The 21095-nt window shown below is 32.0% G+C and overlaps 3 protein-coding genes across 6 annotated transcripts; 2 read left to right on the top strand and 1 right to left on the bottom strand.

Moving 5' to 3' along the window:
- The first annotated feature begins 10 nt into the window (after positions 1–10).
- On the top strand, positions 11–10612 carry hrg (poly(A) polymerase hiiragi). 3 transcript variants are annotated; one of them, XR_001228285.1, is made up of 15 exons: positions 11–145; positions 1136–1393; positions 1908–2137; positions 2601–2708; positions 3279–3390; positions 3508–3666; positions 4144–4355; positions 4940–5060; positions 5458–5634; positions 6049–6156; positions 6590–6639; positions 7243–7404; positions 7720–7875; positions 8334–8398; positions 8825–8911. XR_001228285.1 is itself a non-coding variant. In XM_013323170.1 (14 exons), the coding sequence occupies exons 2-14, from the start codon at positions 1258–1260 to the stop codon at positions 8996–8998; spliced, it is 1905 nt and encodes a 634-aa protein (XP_013178624.1). In that variant the 5' UTR covers positions 11–145; positions 1136–1257; the 3' UTR covers positions 8999–10612. The 3 variants fall into 3 exon arrangements, 1 of the variants encoding a protein (XP_013178624.1); XR_001228286.1 differs by having other exon boundaries at positions 8334–8422; positions 8825–8904; XM_013323170.1 differs by lacking the exon at positions 8334–8398 and having other exon boundaries at positions 8825–10612.
- Positions 10613–11606: 994 nt separating this feature from the next.
- Positions 11607–16144, bottom strand: LOC106125784 (zinc finger and BTB domain-containing protein 41). Of its 2 annotated transcripts, none has more exons than XM_013323133.1 (7): positions 16035–16144; positions 15713–15926; positions 14768–15379; positions 14243–14589; positions 13998–14136; positions 13599–13736; positions 11607–12868 (listed from the first exon to the last, which is right to left on the bottom strand). In XM_013323133.1, the coding sequence occupies exons 2-7, from the start codon at positions 15896–15898 to the stop codon at positions 12695–12697; spliced, it is 1596 nt and encodes a 531-aa protein (XP_013178587.1). In that variant the 5' UTR covers positions 15899–15926; positions 16035–16144; the 3' UTR covers positions 11607–12694. The 2 variants fall into 2 exon arrangements, with proteins under 2 accessions (XP_013178587.1, XP_013178588.1); XM_013323134.1 differs by having other exon boundaries at positions 15713–15923.
- Positions 16145–16590: 446 nt separating this feature from the next.
- Positions 16591–20326, top strand: LOC106125782 (zinc finger protein 271-like). Its single transcript, XM_013323132.1, has 3 exons — positions 16591–16826; positions 17039–17481; positions 17852–20326. The coding sequence occupies exons 1-3, from the start codon at positions 16805–16807 to the stop codon at positions 19616–19618; spliced, it is 2232 nt and encodes a 743-aa protein (XP_013178586.1). The 5' UTR covers positions 16591–16804; the 3' UTR covers positions 19619–20326.
- Positions 20327–21095: the final 769 nt, after the last annotated feature.

Here is a 21095-nt window from a genome sequence, read left to right as displayed (position 1 = left end):
TATCAAAAAATCAAAAATGGCTGCCTTGTTGTTGGCGACTGTTGTGTGCTTGTACGAATAAATGTTTATTTCAATATTTTGTTTTGCATTGTAATAAATATATATGTGATGCGTAGCAAAGTGCGACTAAGTAATAAGTTAAGTGGTAAGTTAAAGTATATTCCACTTCTTGTTATTGTACTTAAGAAATTGCTAACGTAATATAAGTTGGGCGCAACGTGAGCTTTTTGTGCGTTTTCATAATCGTGCCATTTACTGAATAAATTGCTTACTTATACAATACTTTTATAGGTATCGCAGTGAATATGGTAAAATACAATTTCAATTTATAATTTTGCGACAGAGACATAGCGGTGACCTTAACTAAGTGATTACAGAACAATAAAATAAACGTCCTTACGGCGCAATGCCACAGTTATATACTTTACGAACGTCGATATTTTTCTTAAGTAAACTATGAAAGTACTTTTTATAAATGTGTTTTAAATGTAAAACTTTAATGCAAAACAAGTTGGAGGTGAATGAACTTGGAAACTCGACGCGTAGTCGTAGTCTCATTCCCATCATGTTTATTATTGCAGTCATTGTTTTGCATTTATGTTTTATTGTATTTTTTCGTCTTCTTAGTATATTTAAGTGAATTTCGGTGAAATATTTTACGTTTGACTACAAACTATGTCTTGCAATAAAAAAATATATATTTAAAAATACTATGTCTACTAATTGCGAAGATAAAATTTAACCTCCATTTCAAAATAAACATCATTGCAAAATGTTGTCAGGCAAGTTGTAAATCACATCAAAGATTTTGTATGGTTATAATTTCCATGAATCAACTTCTGAACACAAAGAAAATGACATTTTGGTTTTTCCCCCTAACTTCTGGCTATATATTGTTTGTTGTCTGTATATACTAATATTACAAAAAGTACTGATTTGATGTATATTTGCATTGAATAGGCTCCGAAACTACTGAAGTGAATTGAAAAATTCTTTCACTGTTAGGAAGATACACTATCCCAGGGGACATGGGCTACATTCATTACGAAATTTTTGTTTTAATTCCATGTTGGAAGCAACTCTTACCTCGGACAAGTTTACATAATATCAATTTATTATTTTGTTTTCTTTTCAGATTGTTCCACCAACAGTTACAAATAGGAGAGCATTTAATAAATGGTAGCTAAAGATACCCCACCATTAGTATAAGAATATATTATTATAGTAGTTGAGAATTATCAATTGAAATAATTCAAAATGTCAAAGATGTGGCCACAATCGCAATATTCACACACCAACACACCTTACCAATCAAATGCAGCGAAGACAAATGAACATCAAAATCAACAGAATTTAAAAACATTGGGGATGACTTCTGCTATATCTATGGCAGGTTCGTGAAATATTTGCTTTTGAATTCTAATTCTTTTGAACTCATTTCCCGGTAATGTATCGCCACTTTGATATAATGTTCAATATCTTTAGGAAAATAATCGTCAATTGAGGTATCATCTACATATTATGGTGTCTTGAAATTTCTTTTTTTTTAATATCCTGAAATCGCTAAGCAACCATTGCCCATAGACATGCACAATTGCATATTCATTGCCTACCTTTAATCGTCAGAGAAGGGGATGCACAGAAAGACAATATTTTTCCTTCCCATGCATCCCCTAATCTGATAAATCCATATCTACTTCCCATATTTTCTTTACAAGGAAAAGGGAGGAAGAAAAAGAAGTCTAAAATTAGGCCTCTGGGATGCACTTCTCATGAGATTTAGCACTGAGTGCTGTATAGACAAAGTCTTGAAATTGATGGTGCCTACTTCCACCCAAAGAAGGCCCCACCTCTGAAGACATGTGATCACAGCTAAGCTTGAATCTCAATAATTTTAATCTTTCCAGGCCCCAAACCAATTGATATTGAAAAGACAAATGATTTAAAAGAATCTCTCGTGCCATTCGGTGTATTTGAATCTGAGGCAGAAATGCATCACCGTATGGAAGTGTTGGGTTCATTGCATCGTCTCGTAAGACAATGGATACGTGACGAATCCTTGAGGAAGAATATGCCCCCCAGTGTTGCGGATACAGTGGGTGGGAATATTTACACATTCGGATCTTATAGACTTGGGGTGAGAGATATTTTTTTTTATTTATTTCGAACAACTAACAACTAAATCTAGACATGTTATAGCTAATTTCTTTTATTAAAGTGCCTAATAATTACAAAACAAAACATCCAATAACAAGATTTTGGGTTCAAATTTCACTATTTTTATCAACTATATCCATGTACAAGCCTTGAGCTATCTATGATATACAATTTGGATACAGAAAAACTGAAATAGTACAATGTGAATTTATCCTTCATATGTTTACATAATTTAAGAGTTAAAGACAAAGGTAGTAAGTAGTGGTCGGTCGCTAAATGGTCATGCTTTGGGTAAATTTTATGTGATAGATCTACATTAAGAGTCCTTTAAAACTATGAGTGCAGTAGTTAATCTAAATTTACTGTGATAGTGAAACAAGCATAATTTTGTTAATATCGGCTATTATATCATCATATTTTACTTATTTATGTTATATTTGTAGGTACATCACAGAGGGGCGGATATTGACGCGTTGTGTGTCGCACCTCGTCATATTGATAGGACTGATTACTTTCAGTCATTTTACGAACTACTTAAGACACAACCACAGGTATAGTATTGTTAAATGATTAGAGAAAGAAATCTATATTAATTAAAGAAAGTTGTGTTATTTACTCAAGAATGTCTGATATGATTTGGCTGAAAATTAGTGGGATGTAGCTAAAAACCAGGAGACATAGAATACTTTTTATCTTGTAGCTTTTATATAATTCCACATGGACAGTGTCCCGGGCAAAAGCTGGTTGTAAATAAAAGTGGTATAAAGAGTATAATTTACTATGTGGTAAATTTAGATAAAGCTAGTAAATTAGGTTGACTTGCCTTGTCTCTACTCTGCTGGGTTATGAGTGAGTTGTCTTGTTTTTGGCATGGAAATTCATGTACACTGTCCTTTAGATTTTAAGCTTATTTATCATCTAGAAATAGAATGTTGTCTTGTTGACTGTATTTGAATGGCTACAAAGTTAGAGGAAGAACAAAGAAAGTATGGATGGGTCGTTTGAATGAGGATATGCGCAAGGTAGTGGATTCAGATATAACAGCGGATGTATGGAGGAGTGCATACTGTGCCGGCCTTCCATAGGGTTAAGGGCAGGTTGATTTTCTTATTTTATTGCAGGTTAAAGATTTAAGAGCAGTAGAGGATGCATTTGTACCAGTAATTAAGATGAACTTTGATGGGATAGAAATTGATTTACTATTTGCTAGACTTGCCTTGAAAGAAATACCAGGTAAAATTAAACTTTTTTATAGTAAAAAGTATCAAAAAGTAGTAAAAAAAAGTTAAAAAAAATGTCATTGCATGATAAGTAATGAGAAAAATTAATTTCCAAAATTAAATTTTTCAGATTCATTTGATCTACGAGATGATATGCTGTTAAAAAATCTGGATCAGAAATGCGTGAGGTCACTTAACGGTTGTCGCGTTACAGACGAAATATTACGTCTTGTGCCAAATATAAACAACTTCAGATTGACTCTACGAGCTATCAAACTATGGGCTAAACGTTAGTATTCTTAAATATTTTCAAATCAAGACTAGTAACACAGCAAACAAAGAATACACACCCATTTTAACTGTTAATTTTGTAATTACAAGAATATATCCAAGGTCCTTATTAATATAATAAGCAGTATTTTATTAAAATTTACTTAATTATTTATATTAATATATTTGACCCTGTCTCTTAATTTAAAATTAATCAATGTCAGCTTGATTTTTTTTTAACTTGATTTTGAATCAGGAGTTTCATTGTGTTGTGGTATTTGGACATGTATTTGTGGCCGCCTGCAGCCTAAATGACTGCACAGTTATATTAATGGTTTTAACCAACATTTTGTTATTGAAACAAAAAAAAGAAATTAAAAAACAGTTATTTAGCATTAATGTGTATGGACTAAGACTCTGTAGATATCTTGTAACTAAAAAATAAATAAATAATATCATATTACTTTCACATTTCTTACATTTTATCCATCACCAGGTCACGGTATATACTCCAACACACTGGGCTACCTAGGTGGTGTATCCTGGGCTATGCTGGTAGCAAGAACATGTCAGCTGTACCCGAATGCATTGCCCGCAACACTGGTACACAAGTTCTTCTTAGTGTTCAGTCAATGGAAGTGGCCGCAACCAGTCTTGTTGAAGCAACCTGATGCTGTGAATCTAGGGTTTCCAGTCTGGGATCCACGGGTGAGTTATGAATATAAACTGTTGAATTCAAAGACATTTAAAATATTTAATTTTAAACATTCGAAATTAAATTTTTATATAACTTATCTAAAGCCACAGTATTTAGTAATAAGCTTTTGCCATAGACTTCGTCTGGGTAAATTAAAAAAAAATCTAATATTTATATAACCTTTGCTTACTCCGTGATACTTTAGATTTGAAATAGCAAAAGATTTTTTGAAATCTGTCCAGTAGTTTTTCAGTTTATTTGTAACATACATAAATACAAATACTAAAATTATAAAGAGCAATGCTTTGATTGTTAGCATTGAATAAGTTCTGAAACTCTCCGATTTGAAAATTCTTTCACTGTTGGGAGTTCCCCGGATTCTGGATCCCAAATTACATAAGCTGTATTTATTACTTAATTTTTAATTAGAGATTGATTGATCGACCATTTCCTGAAAGGCCGGCAAGGCATCTGCAGTTCCTCTGGTGTTGCAGATCTCCATGAGTGTGGTTGATTACCTTGGTATTACCATCACTCGTTTGCCTCCTTCTCTTATAAAAAATCGCATTCTTATAACCTTTGTATTATATTATAGGTGAATGTATCGGATCGTTTCCACTTGATGCCAATCATCACACCGGCATACCCACAGCAGAACTCAACGTTCAATGTCTCAGCGTCAACGCGAACTGTCATCATGGAAGAATTCAGACTTGGTAAGAGTTTTATGTATCTAGTATATAATATACTTATATATTTGAATAAAATAAAAATATGATAAGAAAAAAAAAACAAAAACCTTTACTTTTTTAACATTTATAAATGCATAATACAATATTATAATTTAATTTATATATTTTTTCCACAAAATACAACTTTTGTGAAAAATATGTTGCATTAATTATTGTCACAACTGACTAGCTTTTCTCCAACCGCGCGGAAATAAAAAAAACTGAATTAGTAGCCTATGTGTTCTTCCACACTATGTTCTACAACTATGCCAAATGTCAGCGAGATACATGCTGCCGTTCTGGAGATATCTAGTAAAAACATTCGCATTTATATTTTAGTTAGATTATCATTGTATTAAATTGCATTTATCATATTCTCCAGGTCTAGCTATAACAGACGAGATAATGCTGAGCAAATGTGGCTGGGAACGTCTATTTGAAGCACCAAACTTTTTCTCTCGTTACAAGCACTTCATTGTACTGTTAGCGTCTTCAGCCAGCCCGGTTGACCAGTTGCAATGGTGTGGCCTCATTGAAAGTCGAATCAGACATCTTATAAGTGAGTATATACGTTTTAATTTAGATTTACTTTAAATTTGAACTAAAACATGCATATATAAAAACCAATAATTAAAAAAAACTTTTGTATGTTTCTTGTATATTCGAAAATAACAAAAATTACATGTAATATTATAGTTTTTTTTAGTGTCAATTGTTTTTTTTAAATATTTATTTTAAAACGCAATCACTACATGTAGCTGTTCCATCACTTACCATGGGTTTCTGAGACTAAATTCCCCATTTAAAACCTATTGTTTTTTTATCAAAGATGAAAGACAGTGATGACGACATAATTTATGTGGATATTTTGCTCTTAGAAACCCATTGTTAGTACCTCAGTAAGTCGGTTTCTTTTTTAATTAAGGTCAGGTTTTATTGCAAAATAAAATATGATAAAATTATATTATTTCAGCTACACTTGAGAGAAACCAACATATAACTATTGCACATGTTAACCCGGAGTGTTATAACTCTGTGCCTCTCAACACTAACAATGGACAGCCACTTGCCATGCCTCCTGGTAAGTAAATATTATAAGTACGAAAGTTTAAATATATGTATATTTACATATAACTTCAGAAATGCTTAGATAAGCCTGGATGAGGTTCAAAGGCATTCCTTGGAGATCCCCGAAGCCTCTGCTATTGCAGTTGAGTTTCCCACCAAAGTTATTTTAGGGGGTCAAATCTCACATAACCCTGCCGTTTTCCTGAAGGCTACCAATACCAAAAAAAGATAGATCTTGATGAGAAATGGATTACATTTTGGAATAGTGCCTTGTTTACTTATGGTTTTTTTAATTCTTAGCATATTCAGCTTTTTTTATTGTAGTTTTATTTAGAACTATTAAAAAAATATATATTTACATTGATACTAATTAGGACACAATTTAAAAATTTCCTAAGTCATAAATTGTTAATGCAATGAATAATCAAACAAATAACAATTTCTAGGCGCGCCGATACCAACGGATCCAGCGCCTGATGTCAAAAAGAATGATTTGGTAAGTTTATAATAATCTACCTTTACATATTAATAAAATTGGAATATCTGTATGAGACATCGAAAAAATCATATTTCGTACTCAAGGCCCCTTTGGTTCCGGGTAATATCTGGAACATCTGAATCCATTTTAACATGAAAGGGGCTAATGCATCAAGCATATTATCATCATCATCAGCTCACTATAACTCCCCACCGAGGGGCTCGGAACCTACCCTAAGTTAAGGGTGATTAGGCCATAGTCAACCACGCTGGCCGAGTACAGGTTGACTTCACACATATCTTTGAATTTCTTCTCAGATATGTGCAGCATCACGATGTTTTCCTTCACCGTAAGAACGTCGAATAAATGTACATATGTAAACCGGAAATGGAAAAACACATTGGTAAATGGCGGGATTCAAACCCAGGACCTGCAGATTGCAAGTCAAGTCAATGCTCCTCCAATGCTCCTTTTAAGCATAATATAGGATATATATATTATAGGATATACAAAATACATTTTATATTATCACCAATATGTCGTATCATTTCAAGTTTATATATGAAAATCATAGTAGCATTGAATGTGTTAATTTTTTTTTATAATCAAACCTATTCCCAGGGTGAAGTGATAGCTAACCACTGCTCCATGTGGTTCATCGGACTGGTGTTTGAGAAGACCAATGTAAATGTGGACCTGACATATGATATATCATCATTCACTAAAGCGGTGCACTACCAGGCCGAGAACACTAACATGCTGAGAGATGGCATGTCTATTGAGGTTAGTGGAATTTCTATTCCGTCTGCATGTATTCCTGGATTTTGACTGGACTTTGACGGAGTTGATGCTTATGGGCATATAGGCTAGTTCATTTTGTCTTACTTATTAATATTATAAATGCGAAAGTTAAGATGGATTGATGGATTTTTGTTGAAGGAATCTTCAGAACAGCTCAATGGATCTTTATGAAATTAGATACAGATTCAGAACATAGTCTGGAAGAGCATGAATTCTCCTCATTAAGTTTTTAACTCCTCAAGGACGGAGCCGTGGTCTGACTATTTTAGCTAATTAGCAATTAATTTTATATAACAGGCTCGTCATGTCCGTCGTAAACAACTTCACCAATACCTATCGCCGTCTCTGCTGAAACGTGAGCGCACAATATCCGGCGCCAAGCGACGACCGCCCGAGCTCGCGCCGCCCGCCGCCGCGCCACACAAGCGCACGCGCCGCCTCTCAGAGAGCAGCGTGAGTTGGCCACATACAACACCATACACACAATACATAGTGCATCTAATCATTATGAACCGCTGTCTAAACAACTTCACAACTACTGTAGTTTAAAGGGAAGAAAAACTAAAAGTTTTAAGTAGATGGCGCTAGCTCCAAGACTGAGCTGTCATCGTTGGTCATGTTAAAAAATTGCTTGTTATTGAATTTCTGAAGTGAAATTTGGCGAAAGTCGTTGCTATGTGCTAAGTGTTTTGTGTATCTGTGGTAAATTTAGTGCTACTGGCAATCTTGATTATGCTAGCTACTTATTGGTCCTCTTAAGCTGGATAAAAAAACAAATTCCGGCAATAAGTGTGACATAGTAGTCGACGTTTACACTTAAAAACGAAATTCCAAATATAAACTACGCCAATATACCAATTATTTTTTGTATAGAGCAGGCTAAATTTGTCAGGCGAATTGTTTGTCCGCAGATGACATCGTAATATACGGCCCGGGTTGCCAGCAAGCCGAAAGCTAAGATGCTACGCCATCAAGGGTAGTTTTATACATAGTACACTATGTATGTAGATATATTATATATCTAGTTGTAGATCGGTACAAGTTGATTCTTGAAAGTTACAATCTTATCAATCTGAACTTGAGTTAGGAACCTAACTTATAGGCCGGCAATGCATCTGCAGTTCCTTTAGTGTTTATGATATTTATTGGACCAATTTATATTCTGTGAAGCAACACTAGCTTTGTCTTGTACTCAGAGAAGTTTAATGGTTACTAAAAGTAATTTTTATAGTTTAATGGCTACTAAGGATGTCCTTTAGGATAGGATCAATGTTAAGTGCTTGTTTAAATAACCATTAACCTGCTCTGCGTGGCGCAATTTATAGTTTAGTTTACTATAAACCCACAATATCTATAAAGAAAATATATATCGGAAATAAATTTAAACCTTTTAATTTCCCAGACGGAGGAAGTGAGCCTATTATCCTACAATGAAGATTCAAACTCATCAAATATGTACGAGGTTAACATACAAAATGGGACAGCGCAGACACAGACAGCTGAACAAGAGCAACGCAAGACGGACAAACAGATGTCCGAGCCTGCATCAACATCAAACAGCATTGTATGTACGTAGCAGTACGAACAATGGCGTAACCGGTTCATATTTGGAACCAGTAACGTCAAGAAGAACAAAGTGAAACGTGCTTAATGTGACTAAGTGAATGTGATTTGTGATTTTAGTATAAGCAAGTTGGTGCATTGGATTACCTTTGCGGATTTTGGTAAGTCCATTGACTTAGGTTTTGAGTGTTGGTGAATTTGATACTTGTTTCTATTAATTAAAGATTGAAGAATATGAATTAATTCAATCTTAAAGCTATTTTATATTAGTGATGCACATTATTATGACATTCTTAAAATAACATTTTTATTTTACTCAAGGCAATTTGTCTACCAAAACAACTCTCCAACTCTTGATTAATAATGTACATAGAATTATTATATTTATAACAATTAAACAATGGTTCGAGACATGAGATTTTGTGCATCTTTAATATGAAAAATAGATTGTATCATTTAACTAGCATCTCAGATTCCAATTTAGCATACGGGGAAAGAAATGGAGGTGAAAAAGGAATATTTTTTAACTTAGCCTAAACACCACCAGATGTCGCGTGAAGCAACATATTTACGTAAGTCTATCGTAGTTAGAATAATTTGCGAAAAATTAAAAAAAAATATATACATAGAATTTATAAGTGTATTTTATATTTAGTCTTTCGACGGTCCTGTGTTTTTTAACTTTAATTGCAGGTTGTCAACGGAAGGATTAATGCGGCTTCAAGTAAGTTTCGTTCACTTAATATTTAGGACGATATTAATAGACCTTTACAGGGAAATTATTGAATATGTATTTTGTTATTTATCCTTGTTTATTTCGTAAGTCTTTTTGATGATATCATTTTATTTATGACGATACATGATTTTTTAAACTAAATTGTACAAATATAAATTGCCCACCCTTAAAATGGTTGATTAGTACAAATAAAAAAAAAACTGTACTTCTGTGACAGTTTCCATTTGTATAGTTTTAAATTTACGTAGTGGCTTAAAAATAAGCTTAATAATAAATTAAGACTTACATCAATATCATATGGATGTATTCATTCGGCTTGTTAGTTGTATATAGCCCTGAACATACTCTGATAAAAACTAAATTCCCCACAGATTTACATTCAATATGTCAACCTGAAGGGGTCAAATCATAACATAAAAATCAAACATTAATAAATTTTTGCATTATGCAAAAAGGATTAGTCAAACAAATTGTGATTTGAAACATCAATAACTGTGGTTTACACAGTTAAAATACTTGTATAAAAACATTGTTTTCACTCTTAATCTCTTTAGAGACATAGAGATAATTGTAATTTTTTCCAGTTCATCGTTAGTGGAATCTACATATTGCCATGTATCCAATAGATCCTATATTTTTACCATTTTCCATAATCTTTGTCCCCTGTAGATAAAAGATATTGTGCATTTTTAATACCTCATCAACCAAAGCTACCAACTGAGCAATGTAAACACAGATTGCAACATGTTTTCTTGCAAATCCAATCAATATCAAATCTTGACGTAGTATGGTATTTAGTTTTTGTGCCATTAATTTCACTCAATACTATGAGTCCTCAATAACATAAGATCACCCTGATATGATTTGTTCTTTTACATCGTAAATAAATATCAATATGTTAATGTAATACCTTTGGTTTTTGTGATTAAAATCTCTGCATTTAATATATTGTCATCTCTTTCATTATCCTTAACAAAACAGAGATTGCAATGTTTTAAACAGTTTTGGTCATAAACCCTCGGTTATATTAATAAATTAATTTCGCGTGTTTCGGCAGTAAACATTTACAGATATATTTTACATCAAATACTATTTTAATAGTTATCTTCTTAAAGTTTTCTGTCAATCTTATGATATAACATAACATCAAAAAACCTGTACATTTAGGACTTGCTCATTAAATATAAAAATGCTTTGGCCGTGATTGCCTAGACAGGACACTATTGTACCCCCGGGAAGAGGGTGAATTAATTTTCATTCTTTGTTAAACTGTAGTACAAGATGGATTAGAATTATTACAGCTATATAGTCTTTATAATTGGTTTTAACCCGGAAAGATTTCAAATTGGCGCTTTAAAATTTGAACACCTCTTTATAAGAATAATCCAAAGAATTAGGGCAAAATTTTAGGCAAAATAATAAGATCTCATTTGAAATTTTCAGCTATTGTTATAACAACTATATAACTATGGTTTATTATGGTCTTATTTGCTTATTATTTCAAAGGATCCGTTACTTCCAATCCGCCTCTCGAATATTCTAGCAAACTTCTAAGCTTTCAAGTCTATTTAGAATTGTTTATACATTGTCTACAATTAACTTTCACTAAATAGATTGCATAAGAAATTTATCTAGAGCACTGAAAACATGTTGACTCAAATTTATTGTCATATCTTTAAAAACAAGCAATGATTCCACCTAGATAATAAGACTTAAGTGTAGTTGTTTTAAGGACTTTTTAGAGTTTGTAAGTTGTATATAGCAATAGCCATTTGATTACTATTATATATGATGATATATATCGAGCAGAAAATTCATTTAAAATTACAAAAAAAAAGAAAATAAATGTACATACAAAAAAAAACTATTGTTTCATTAAATCCTATATACCAAATGTATCAAATTGACAAATGTTCTTAGAAAAATAAGAATAAGTTTGATTTTAAATATCTGTGTAGTATTTGTGGTAGCTACAATTATATATGATCATTATTTATACGTAATAGCAAATAAAACTATTATTTCAATGAAAATATTTATTTCAAACAGTAGTAATTCAGACCCACATTTCAATTAGGGGGCGTCCATAAATTACGTGAGGTGTTTAACGGGGGGGGTCGAGTCGAAATCTTACGTTGGAGAGAGGGCGGTCTCGGCAAATACAAGCAATTTTTTTTGATTGAAACAAAAATGCAAAAGCACGATGCAATTTATTTTTTCTTTTTACAATAACAGTTCAACGCGTTTACGTAAGAAACTCACATTTTGAAAAATCTCACGTGAGATTGGGGGATGGAGGAGGGGGTTGAATAAAATCTCACGACATCTCACCAGTGGGGGAGGGAGGGGCTGAAAATTTAAAAACACCTCAAGTAATTTATGGACGGCCCCTTAGTAAGGTACAAAACTATTAAATGTAAAGTAATAAACTAACTTCAATTTAAATATAAGCTATTTACTGATCAGTACGCAATGTAATAAAATTATCACTACATTATTTTACAAGTAAATTTCAAAATATGTATTTGTTACTTCCTTATATTTCTTAAACTTTTTGTACATTATTCAAGGCTTTAATCAGTAAACTGTTCTGCGGAGTATTGACTCCTTTCTTTGTAGTATCATGCGCCTACTTCCCATGTCAGATGAGACAGTCGGATGGAGAAGATGGATAACTTGATAGGCATACTATATAACAGAGATAAAGTATGTAATCCTAAACCTATGCCAAGGTGAGATATAACATGTCTATATACTAATATTATAAATGCGAAAGTTTAGATGGATGGATGTTTGAAGGTATTTCCGGAAAGGCTCAATGGAAGTTGTAAAACATAGTCTGAAAGATCACATAGGCTACTAATTCAGTTTTTTTTTCATTCCGCGCAGACAGAATCGTGGACAACAGCTAGTTAGACATAACCTTTTAACTTTTTGCAGATCTCTATGGTTAACAGTCACTTTACTATTTAACTATATAAAATTGGTCTTATTTTCAGATTTAACTTTAGCCTGTTGCGCTTGGAGCTCCAATATCTCATTCTGTATGGACACGCTGAGTTCTTGTATGGGCACAGGCTGCGTGCGCCAGAACACGTTCTGATGTTTACTGCTGCGATTGCGACGCTTGTGCTCTTTTAGATGTACCTGGTTTTCATAGAATTATTATAATTTTAGATATATTATTTACTATGCAATCTGTAATTTGCATACTAATCAAGTAAGTTAACCTTTATAAAATATAACAGTAATATGGTTTGATGATTAGATTGTTTTATTGCCAGAAGCAAATCTTATATATATAAAAGAAAGTCATGTTAGTTACACTATTTGTAACTTAAGAACGGCTTTACCGATATGGCTGAAAATTGGTGAGGAGTTAGCTGAGAGCCAGGAGACGGACATAGGATACTATTTATTCATTTTTTTTTTTCAAATTTATATCTTGGAGAGCTGCTTTTTATTTAACTTACTAATATTATAAATGCGAATGTTTAGATGGATGTGATCTGGATGTGTGGTCTACACTAATTAAGTTTCTTATATATCCACGCGGACGGAGTCGCGGGCGACAGCTAGTATTTAATATATAATGTAAACAGAAAAAAATATATTTAACGGTGACAAAATCCTACCACTGAGATGTCTAAAGGAAGGTACAGTTAAATTTGTTAACAGTATTTCACCTCTACGATGCTAATCATTTAAATGTTTTCTATTGAAACAAAGATGGATGTTCACATACTATTTTAGCTTTTATATTCGATGCAAGTGGAAATTTAATTTATCTGTAACTCATTACTACACTATATGTAGAAGAAACCATTCAGGGTCTTCATATGTAGGTATGTAAGTATGTCAGTGTATATAGAGTTACCTTTTTAACATGCGTGTTGACCATAGAGCGTAGATGGAAGAGCGCGGGGCAGAGCGGGCAGCGGCGGGCGGGTGCTGTGTGCGCGCAGATCGCGTGCTGGTTGCGACGGTTCAGTGAGACGAAACGGCGTCCACACACCTAACACAAATATAATTGCAAATTTTTAGATGGATGGTTGTTTGGTACAAGGGATCTTCGGAACGGCTCAATGCATCTTGATGTTGGTACAGATGTAGAACATAGTCTTGAACAACACATAGGTTACTCATTTTTTTTTATTTTGCGTGGGCAGCATTTGAAACTGTCAGACTTATTTGAAAAATTCTTTCACTGTTAAGAAGTTATTCTATCTCTGGATGACTTAGCCTATATTTATAACTACATTTTATTATAACTTACATCACAGACATATGGCCTCTCATTGGTATGAAGGCGTTGATGCCACATCAATGAACGCTCATCCACAAAGTCACGTTGACATGTCGCACATGAGAACTTCTTTTTGTTTGCTTTTATATTTGTTGAGTTAGTCCGTTTCCTGAAATGAATTATGTAAGATTTAATGCCTAAAACTCAAAGAATTAAAAGTACTTGCAATATGAATGACAAAGCTAATGCTTGATAAAAAAAAATAAAAAAATTACTTTGTATCACCCATCATATGCATTTCATGTTTCTTTATATGGAATTCAAAACTGTTCTCTCCCTTATACATACGACCACAATAATAACAAGTATATTTCTTCATATGTTTCTTTTCATTATGCTCATTTAACTGTTCTTCGTCCATTAACACTAAGCCACAGACTTCACAAACATGTGCCTCTTCGGTTCCCTTCATATCTGCAATTGTATCGTGCCATTTTTGATGTGCAATGATTCTTTCTTTCGTCTTAAACACCATATTACATTCTGTACATTTATGAACATCCGTATGTGATTCTAGATGCTTTTTAAATTCATCTTCATCTTCAATTACTTGTTTACATATCTGTGAAATAAATAGATTGAATTTCAGTGCCACCAAATTGTTTTGAAAATTTACCATAACACAACACCATTGTGGCGTTGAACGTGAAGAACGGCATCTAATCGTTATACATTTGAACATGGATAGTACAAGAGACTAGGCAATACTTCAAAAAGGTTGTAAATGGGTGAATACTTACAGAACATACAAACAAATCAATATCATGCTCTGATTTCATGTGTTCCTTTAATTTACTAATAAATTTGTATCTGACAGGGCATTGACTACAATTCATATAGGTCATTGGGTTACGACGTCTCTTCCTGCGTACTTTATCAGTTTCGGGGAACACTTCCTTAAGTGCATCATTAAGCTGTTTCTTTCCCATATCATTTATAGGAACTAGAGAACCATTTTGCTCTTTGAAAAATGTCCGATCACCATTTTCATCTGCTATTATAAGTATATCAGTATCATCTTCACTTTCAGATATATTTTGACTATTTTCTAGACTATTACTCTCCTCTGTTGTATGTTTATCTTCGTTATAATCTATATTATTGTCATTCAAAACACCATTTAAATTGTAATCAAATATCTCTGTTTCCGGATTAAATAAAGGTATCTTTATACAGAGTGAGTCTGATTCTATGTTATCAGAAATTTCAATAAGGTCTATTTGCTCCTCCAATAAACTTATATAAAAATCAAGGATCTCTTCACTCCGTTTGCTTAATAAATAAAATTTATAAGCAGATGATGCAGCTATGAAACAATCTGAACAAATTTTATATTTATCCTCTGGAAAAATCTGTAATTAGACATCATTTACTATAACTAATAATTTATGTAGGAATGAATAAATTTTTAAGGTTAGCCACAGGAATAAAAATAATGCTATAATTTTAATAAATAAGCTCACTTGGACAAATATTGCAAAGTTTAGAATCTACAGTGTAATTCGCAGTAAGACGAAAACTTTATCCTTTTTGTAGCTAAATATAGCATACTATGATACTCTCTAAATAGTTCATTGAAATTTATCATTGGCATGTATATGAGCAAATTCTTATATAATATTTAGCACTAAACATGTAAACGAAAGAATGATTATCATGAAAGAAAATTTTGTAAAATATTTTACCTTTATGTCACATATTATTTCTAATATGTCTGCAATGCAGTATTCTTTACCATTCTTGCAAATCCTTGTAAACATATCCTCATTTAGGGCGTTCAAAGGTAAAAGACATATACGACACAAGTTCTCGTTTAGTGTACCATTCGCTATATGCTTCACAATTTCTTTTATATTGACATATTTTGCCATTTTTCCTAATGCAAAATGTCGTTTTCTGCTGTAGGCACATTTTGATGATTTTGTATCAAACAAAATATTAAAGTTAAGTTAAAGTCACAGAAAGTGGTACGGATAGAAATGCTATCAAAGTAAGTTTAGAATTTACCTCCGTTTATATTATTGATGCGTTCGTAAAATAATTTTAAGGAAGCGATCACTTTGGCGTTCGGTTTGGCTGGATTCAAGAGAATTTCAAGACGTCATGATGTGAAGCATGTTGCTTGACACTTGACATTTACCGTAGAAAAAAATATTGATGGGAGCAACGGGACATAACATAATTTTATATACTCTTTGGGACATAATAACTACACAATTTGATTTTTAAATTACGCAATCATGGATCGTTTTGCCTCTTTTCAAATATCATCGTAAAATGTCGTCGGTTGACGAATAATCATAATCCATCTCCCCGTTCCAAAGCTCAGAGAAATAAAGTGGAAAAAGTAGTTTTATGTGCCTTTTCTGTGAACGTATGAAATAATCATAGTGTTTATAGAGTAGTAGTGAATTTTTGGTTGCCTGTCAAAAATCTAGAAAAAAATGATAATATCCGTCAAATATCCGTTTATTATTTTGTATTTTTTGTGAATAATTAAGGTAATTACGATTTGAAATAGGCTAATAATTTTGGTAAATATTTATAAACATCCCGGCACTAATCAAAACTAAAAGTATTGTTATTTTGGCGTTAATTACACAATTATAATTAAAAAGGGACTGATTTTGATTATGGTTTTGATTGCGAATTAATTATCATATTAATCAAGAAAATGCATTCGTACAAATATGTATGTACTTGTGTTAACAGACATGGAAATAAATATTTTAAATCAACTCCTAGTGAAATAAAAGAGTAATTAAGAAGAACTTGCAATGGAATCTAAAATAAACGGAGGTAATTATTTAAAAACATAATTTTTTTACATTTAAAATTATTTTCTCTTTATTGAGTATCCTGGACTTAATGGAGGGTAATATAACTATCATCGCGGTATACAACTTCGGTAAAATAGAAACATCTACAAGCAAGAAAAATATTGCGGTCCCTTGAACTCTCGGTTATTCTTTCGCAATGTTGTAACACAGGTATTTTATCTTTTATTTCAGGCGCAAGTATGTCATCTGAAAATAATTTGCATGAAGCTTGCAATAATCAAGATTGTGAAACAATTATAAAACAAGAATACAATGAAGATATACAAATAAAATGCGAAACAATTGAAATTGAAACTGCTGATAATTACGAAAATGTACAAATTAAAGAAGAATACATATCACCTAATGAAAACGAACAACATACTAATTATGAAGTACTTACATCTAAAGAAAATATGAATATGCTTAGTTTTTCTATGGAAAATATTAAAAACGATGTAACAATAACCAATGTATATGATGATAATATTGAAATTAAACATGAAAATGATATACAGGATGTCATGAATGACGATGATGGCAGTATGGACAGTAAACAGGCAGAAGCATTACATAATGTTGAGGCTTGTCTACAGGATGAAATTAAAATTAAATTAGAGAATGAATCACATGAGGTATTTATAAATAACTGACTTAATACTCGCTTTAAGAGCTGACTTCCTATAACTGTACATTTACATCAAGTTTTCTTTATTTCTTTCAAATAACCTATACACCATTATTGAATATTTAAAAAAAAACTTAATTAGTAGCCTATGTCTTCCAGACTATATCCTACATCCATGCCAAATTTCATAGAGATCTGTTGAGCCGTTCTAGAGATACCTTTAAACAATCATCCATCTAAACATTTGCATGTATATTATTAGTAAGATTAGGGTAAAAGTTGAGTTTAAATGTCAGTTTTTAGTCAGAGTGTATTTCTCTATGTTTGGACTTTTAAATATGTACAAATACTGTAATTTAAGTGTATTAATTTTTCAGGATAATGAAAACAATGAATTAGATCATTTGGAGATAAAGAATGAATTTGATTCAATAGTTACTGAAACTAATTTATTAATAAATCCACAAGATGGTATCACAAATACACAAACAACAAACACCTTATTTATGGAAATATTGCCTATGAATATATACCAAGGCGTGCCACTTGGTAAAGTTTGTAATTCAGAAGAAATATTGTCCACATCCTATGACAATGCAATGGACTACACTGATTCTTTTCAATTAAATTCAATAACGGGCAATATGATGTCATTAGAACAAGAAGCTTATGGACTTTTAGAAGCCAAAAGAACGGATAAGGTTTTCTCATGTTCCAAATGTCCGAAAACTTTCAAAAATTATGCATATTTTTCGAAAATACACGAAAAATATCACAGAAATATAGAGAAACGTGAATTATTGAAAGCAAAGAGGTTAAAAATGAAAAAGGCGAAGATAGTGGATGAGGAAAAAGTGGTAAATAAAGTAGTACCCATACCCAATGACAATGGCTATGAATGCACTTGTGGTAAAATTTTCCAACGCAGGACACGATTGGAGTCTTGTCTACGTACACACAAAACAGAGAAGGAACTTGATTATTTGCTCTGTGGCACATGCTTTAAACAGTTCAAAGATAAGGAAGAATTGCTTTTGCACAGAAAACGAATGCATAGAAAGATTATGTTCCCGTGCAAATTTTGTCCCACAGATTACAAAAATCGGAAGGAATTATTTAAACACTTACAAATACATCAGAAAGTTCAAGTAATGGAATACAAGGTATTATCGGAAATAGTAAAAGGAAAACAGAAGTTAAAATGTTTTATGTGCGCCAAAACTTGTACAGAACTGTCAGAATTAAAGTCTCACGTTATGTACGACCATAAGGAACCCTATGTGTGTCCGCATTGCAATGGCACATTTTCAAAAATAATAGATTTTGGTAATCATACAAAAACTGACCATCCCGAAGTAGAAGGCCAGTCTGTGTTGGATGTTTTAGAAGCATTTTCTAAATTAATTAAAGCTTGGAAGTGTGAAGATTGTGATGTACAATTTCACGAGGCGGATAAACTGGCGTTACATAAGATAGAAAAACATAGCGTAGATTTGAAAGTGGACCCACAATTCCAATGTATAGATTGCCGAAGGGTTTACATAACTCTTAAAGGATTAATGTCACATAGACGTATCCATCACATCACAGATAACATGGAAGATTCCGGAATGCCTGAAAAAGGAGTCCTGTGTATAGAATGTAGGAAGGTTTGCAGAGATATAGATGCATTAAGATCTCATAGTCGCCTCCATTCACCAAACAGAAAGTATCCTTGTAAATTTTGCGATTTTAGATTCGCATCACCCCAAAAGAGGAAAGCCCATGCGGAATTGCATACAGGTGATATGAAATATGTTTGTTTCATTTGTGAATACAGATGCAGTTCTGAGAATCGATTAAATCAGCACAAGAAATCAGCGAAACACCTAACCATGAAGAATTTCTTGTCAAGTGGCAAAGCTTTAGGTATTGAGCAATCAACATCTAACACTGATCCGGAGAAACAGGAATGGATGGTGGTGAAAGGTGATGTAAACGATGAAGACAGTAATGATGAGTCGTCAAATACAGAAGCTATGATTACTTGCGATATTTGCGGTCAAACTTTTAAATCAATATATAAAATGCTGAAACACAAAAAGACTCATCCGTTCATTGAAATACCAAACGAGGATAAACCAACAAGGATATTTTTCAAATAGACATCAATCATAACACGAGATAGATTCTCAGAAAGCAAAACTTAACTTGGCAAGATAAGTAAATTGTTGTTTATTATGAATTCTAAATGAAAGGAATATAAGTCGATGTGTCTTCAACTTTTTAAGCTGTACTATAAAAACTTGACAAGTGTTTTTGTTCTTAATATATTTACTCTCCATTGTCTTTTAGAAAAAAAAAAAGGTTAAGAATAAGTTATAAAAATGTGTGATAGCACTTAATTTCTTTTTACGTCTACCCACTTATATAGTTTTCAACTGAATTGTTTTAAATCTTATAAGTCAGATATAATTTTGTGATAATATAAAGGGGTATATTTTTAATAGGTTAATTTTAAAAAGATTTTCATATGTTTTACTGCAATTTATTCTGTGAAAAAGATTGCTATTGGTCAAAGCATACCGGAACCCGTCTACTTAGCTTGTCATTCGTTATTTAATATTTTGAACTTGAATTTTACATTTTTAATTGGCTAAATCATGGAAAAAAGTATTGGGTATTAATTAAAAATTACCTACGGTTTTATATCCTTGGCTGTACCATCACAGATAGTGAAAATATGTTGTCTTAGTTCATAAGAGTTGTGGTATTTGTAAATAAGGTTATGAAAATTATTGAAAAAAATATTATTTACTTATTTCATTTTAATTTATTTTTTAATGAGAAATTTTCGACTACCTACATTTTCATCAACGTTTTTAAACTTTTCAACCCAGTATTTGAGTTCCTTAAGTGATGAAATAAATGTATTATAAATAAATAAATTGTTATGGAATCATTTTTTTTATATTTACTATGTTTTATATAAATCGCGATGGTATATATATATGAATTTATTTTAAAAGGTTATAAGAAAGAGGTTGTATGTAAATAAAAGTTTGTTAATTTTTAAAATCTATTTTATTATCACAAGATATGATAAAACATACATTTGTCATACATAAAATTATACGCGTTCATTTAAAGTTTTATATAAAATGTAATTGTAACTAAATTTTGTTATTAGAACATTAAATGAACATGTTTATTAAGGATTTCAACACAATATTTTTTTTAAGTTTTTTTAAATCAGATTTTTGTTAATTTACTAATATTTCTTATACAATTCCAACTAAGCTCTAGACTTGTGCTAGGATATGGTTTACAATAATCCAATAGCGGGATTCTAACTCCCGATCTAACGACATAGTATACCCCGTCCTCTATATGCTGTTACAAGTTGTTTGGTTTATAATTGTAATTTTTGATTATGAACAGAACTCAAAGAAAACATTGTGTTGAAAATCTTGATAAATAGGACAATTGTGATTATATAAAATACATAAAATATTTAAAATTAATGTATTTGTAGAAATAAAGTCGCTTATATTATCTGTACTACATTTCGCTTACCATAGACATTTGACATTTCATACTGATTGAGTTAAATAAAGTGTTGCCATGTGTATGTTAAATTAT

Source organism: Papilio xuthus, unplaced genomic scaffold, assembly GCF_000836235.2.
Source record: "Papilio xuthus unplaced genomic scaffold, Pxut_1.1 DF825783.1, whole genome shotgun sequence".
In the NCBI taxonomy this organism is placed as follows: Eukaryota; Metazoa; Arthropoda; class Insecta; order Lepidoptera; family Papilionidae; genus Papilio; species Papilio xuthus.
Note: the sequence above shows the minus strand (reverse complement) of the source record. Positions and strands in the feature narration are given on the sequence as shown.

Bases quoted from the DNA above. Each gene is read 5' to 3' on its own strand.
- hrg (XM_013323170.1), top strand. From the start codon at position 1,258: ATGTCAAAGATGTGGCCACAATCGCAATATTCACACACCAACACACCT. The intron at 2,138-2,600 runs GTGAGAGATATT...TTATATTTGTAG, and splicing joins TCGGATCTTATAGACTTGGG to GTACATCACAGAGGGGCGGA. The intron at 3,667-4,143 runs GTTAGTATTCTT...ATCCATCACCAG, and splicing joins TATCAAACTATGGGCTAAAC to GTCACGGTATATACTCCAAC.
- LOC106125784 (XM_013323133.1), bottom strand. From the start codon at position 15,898: ATGGCAAAATATGTCAATATAAAAGAAATTGTGAAGCATATAGCGAAT. The intron at 15,380-15,712 runs GTAAAATATTTT...GTCTAATTACAG, and splicing joins AAATAATATGTGACATAAAG to ATTTTTCCAGAGGATAAATA. The intron at 14,137-14,242 runs GTAATTTTTTTA...AATTCATTTCAG, and splicing joins CATATGATGGGTGATACAAA to GAAACGGACTAACTCAACAA.
- LOC106125782 (XM_013323132.1), top strand. From the start codon at position 16,805: ATGGAATCTAAAATAAACGGAG. The intron at 16,827-17,038 runs GTAATTATTTAA...CTTTTATTTCAG, and splicing joins GGAATCTAAAATAAACGGAG to GCGCAAGTATGTCATCTGAA. The intron at 17,482-17,851 runs GTATTTATAAAT...TTAATTTTTCAG, and splicing joins TAGAGAATGAATCACATGAG to GATAATGAAAACAATGAATT.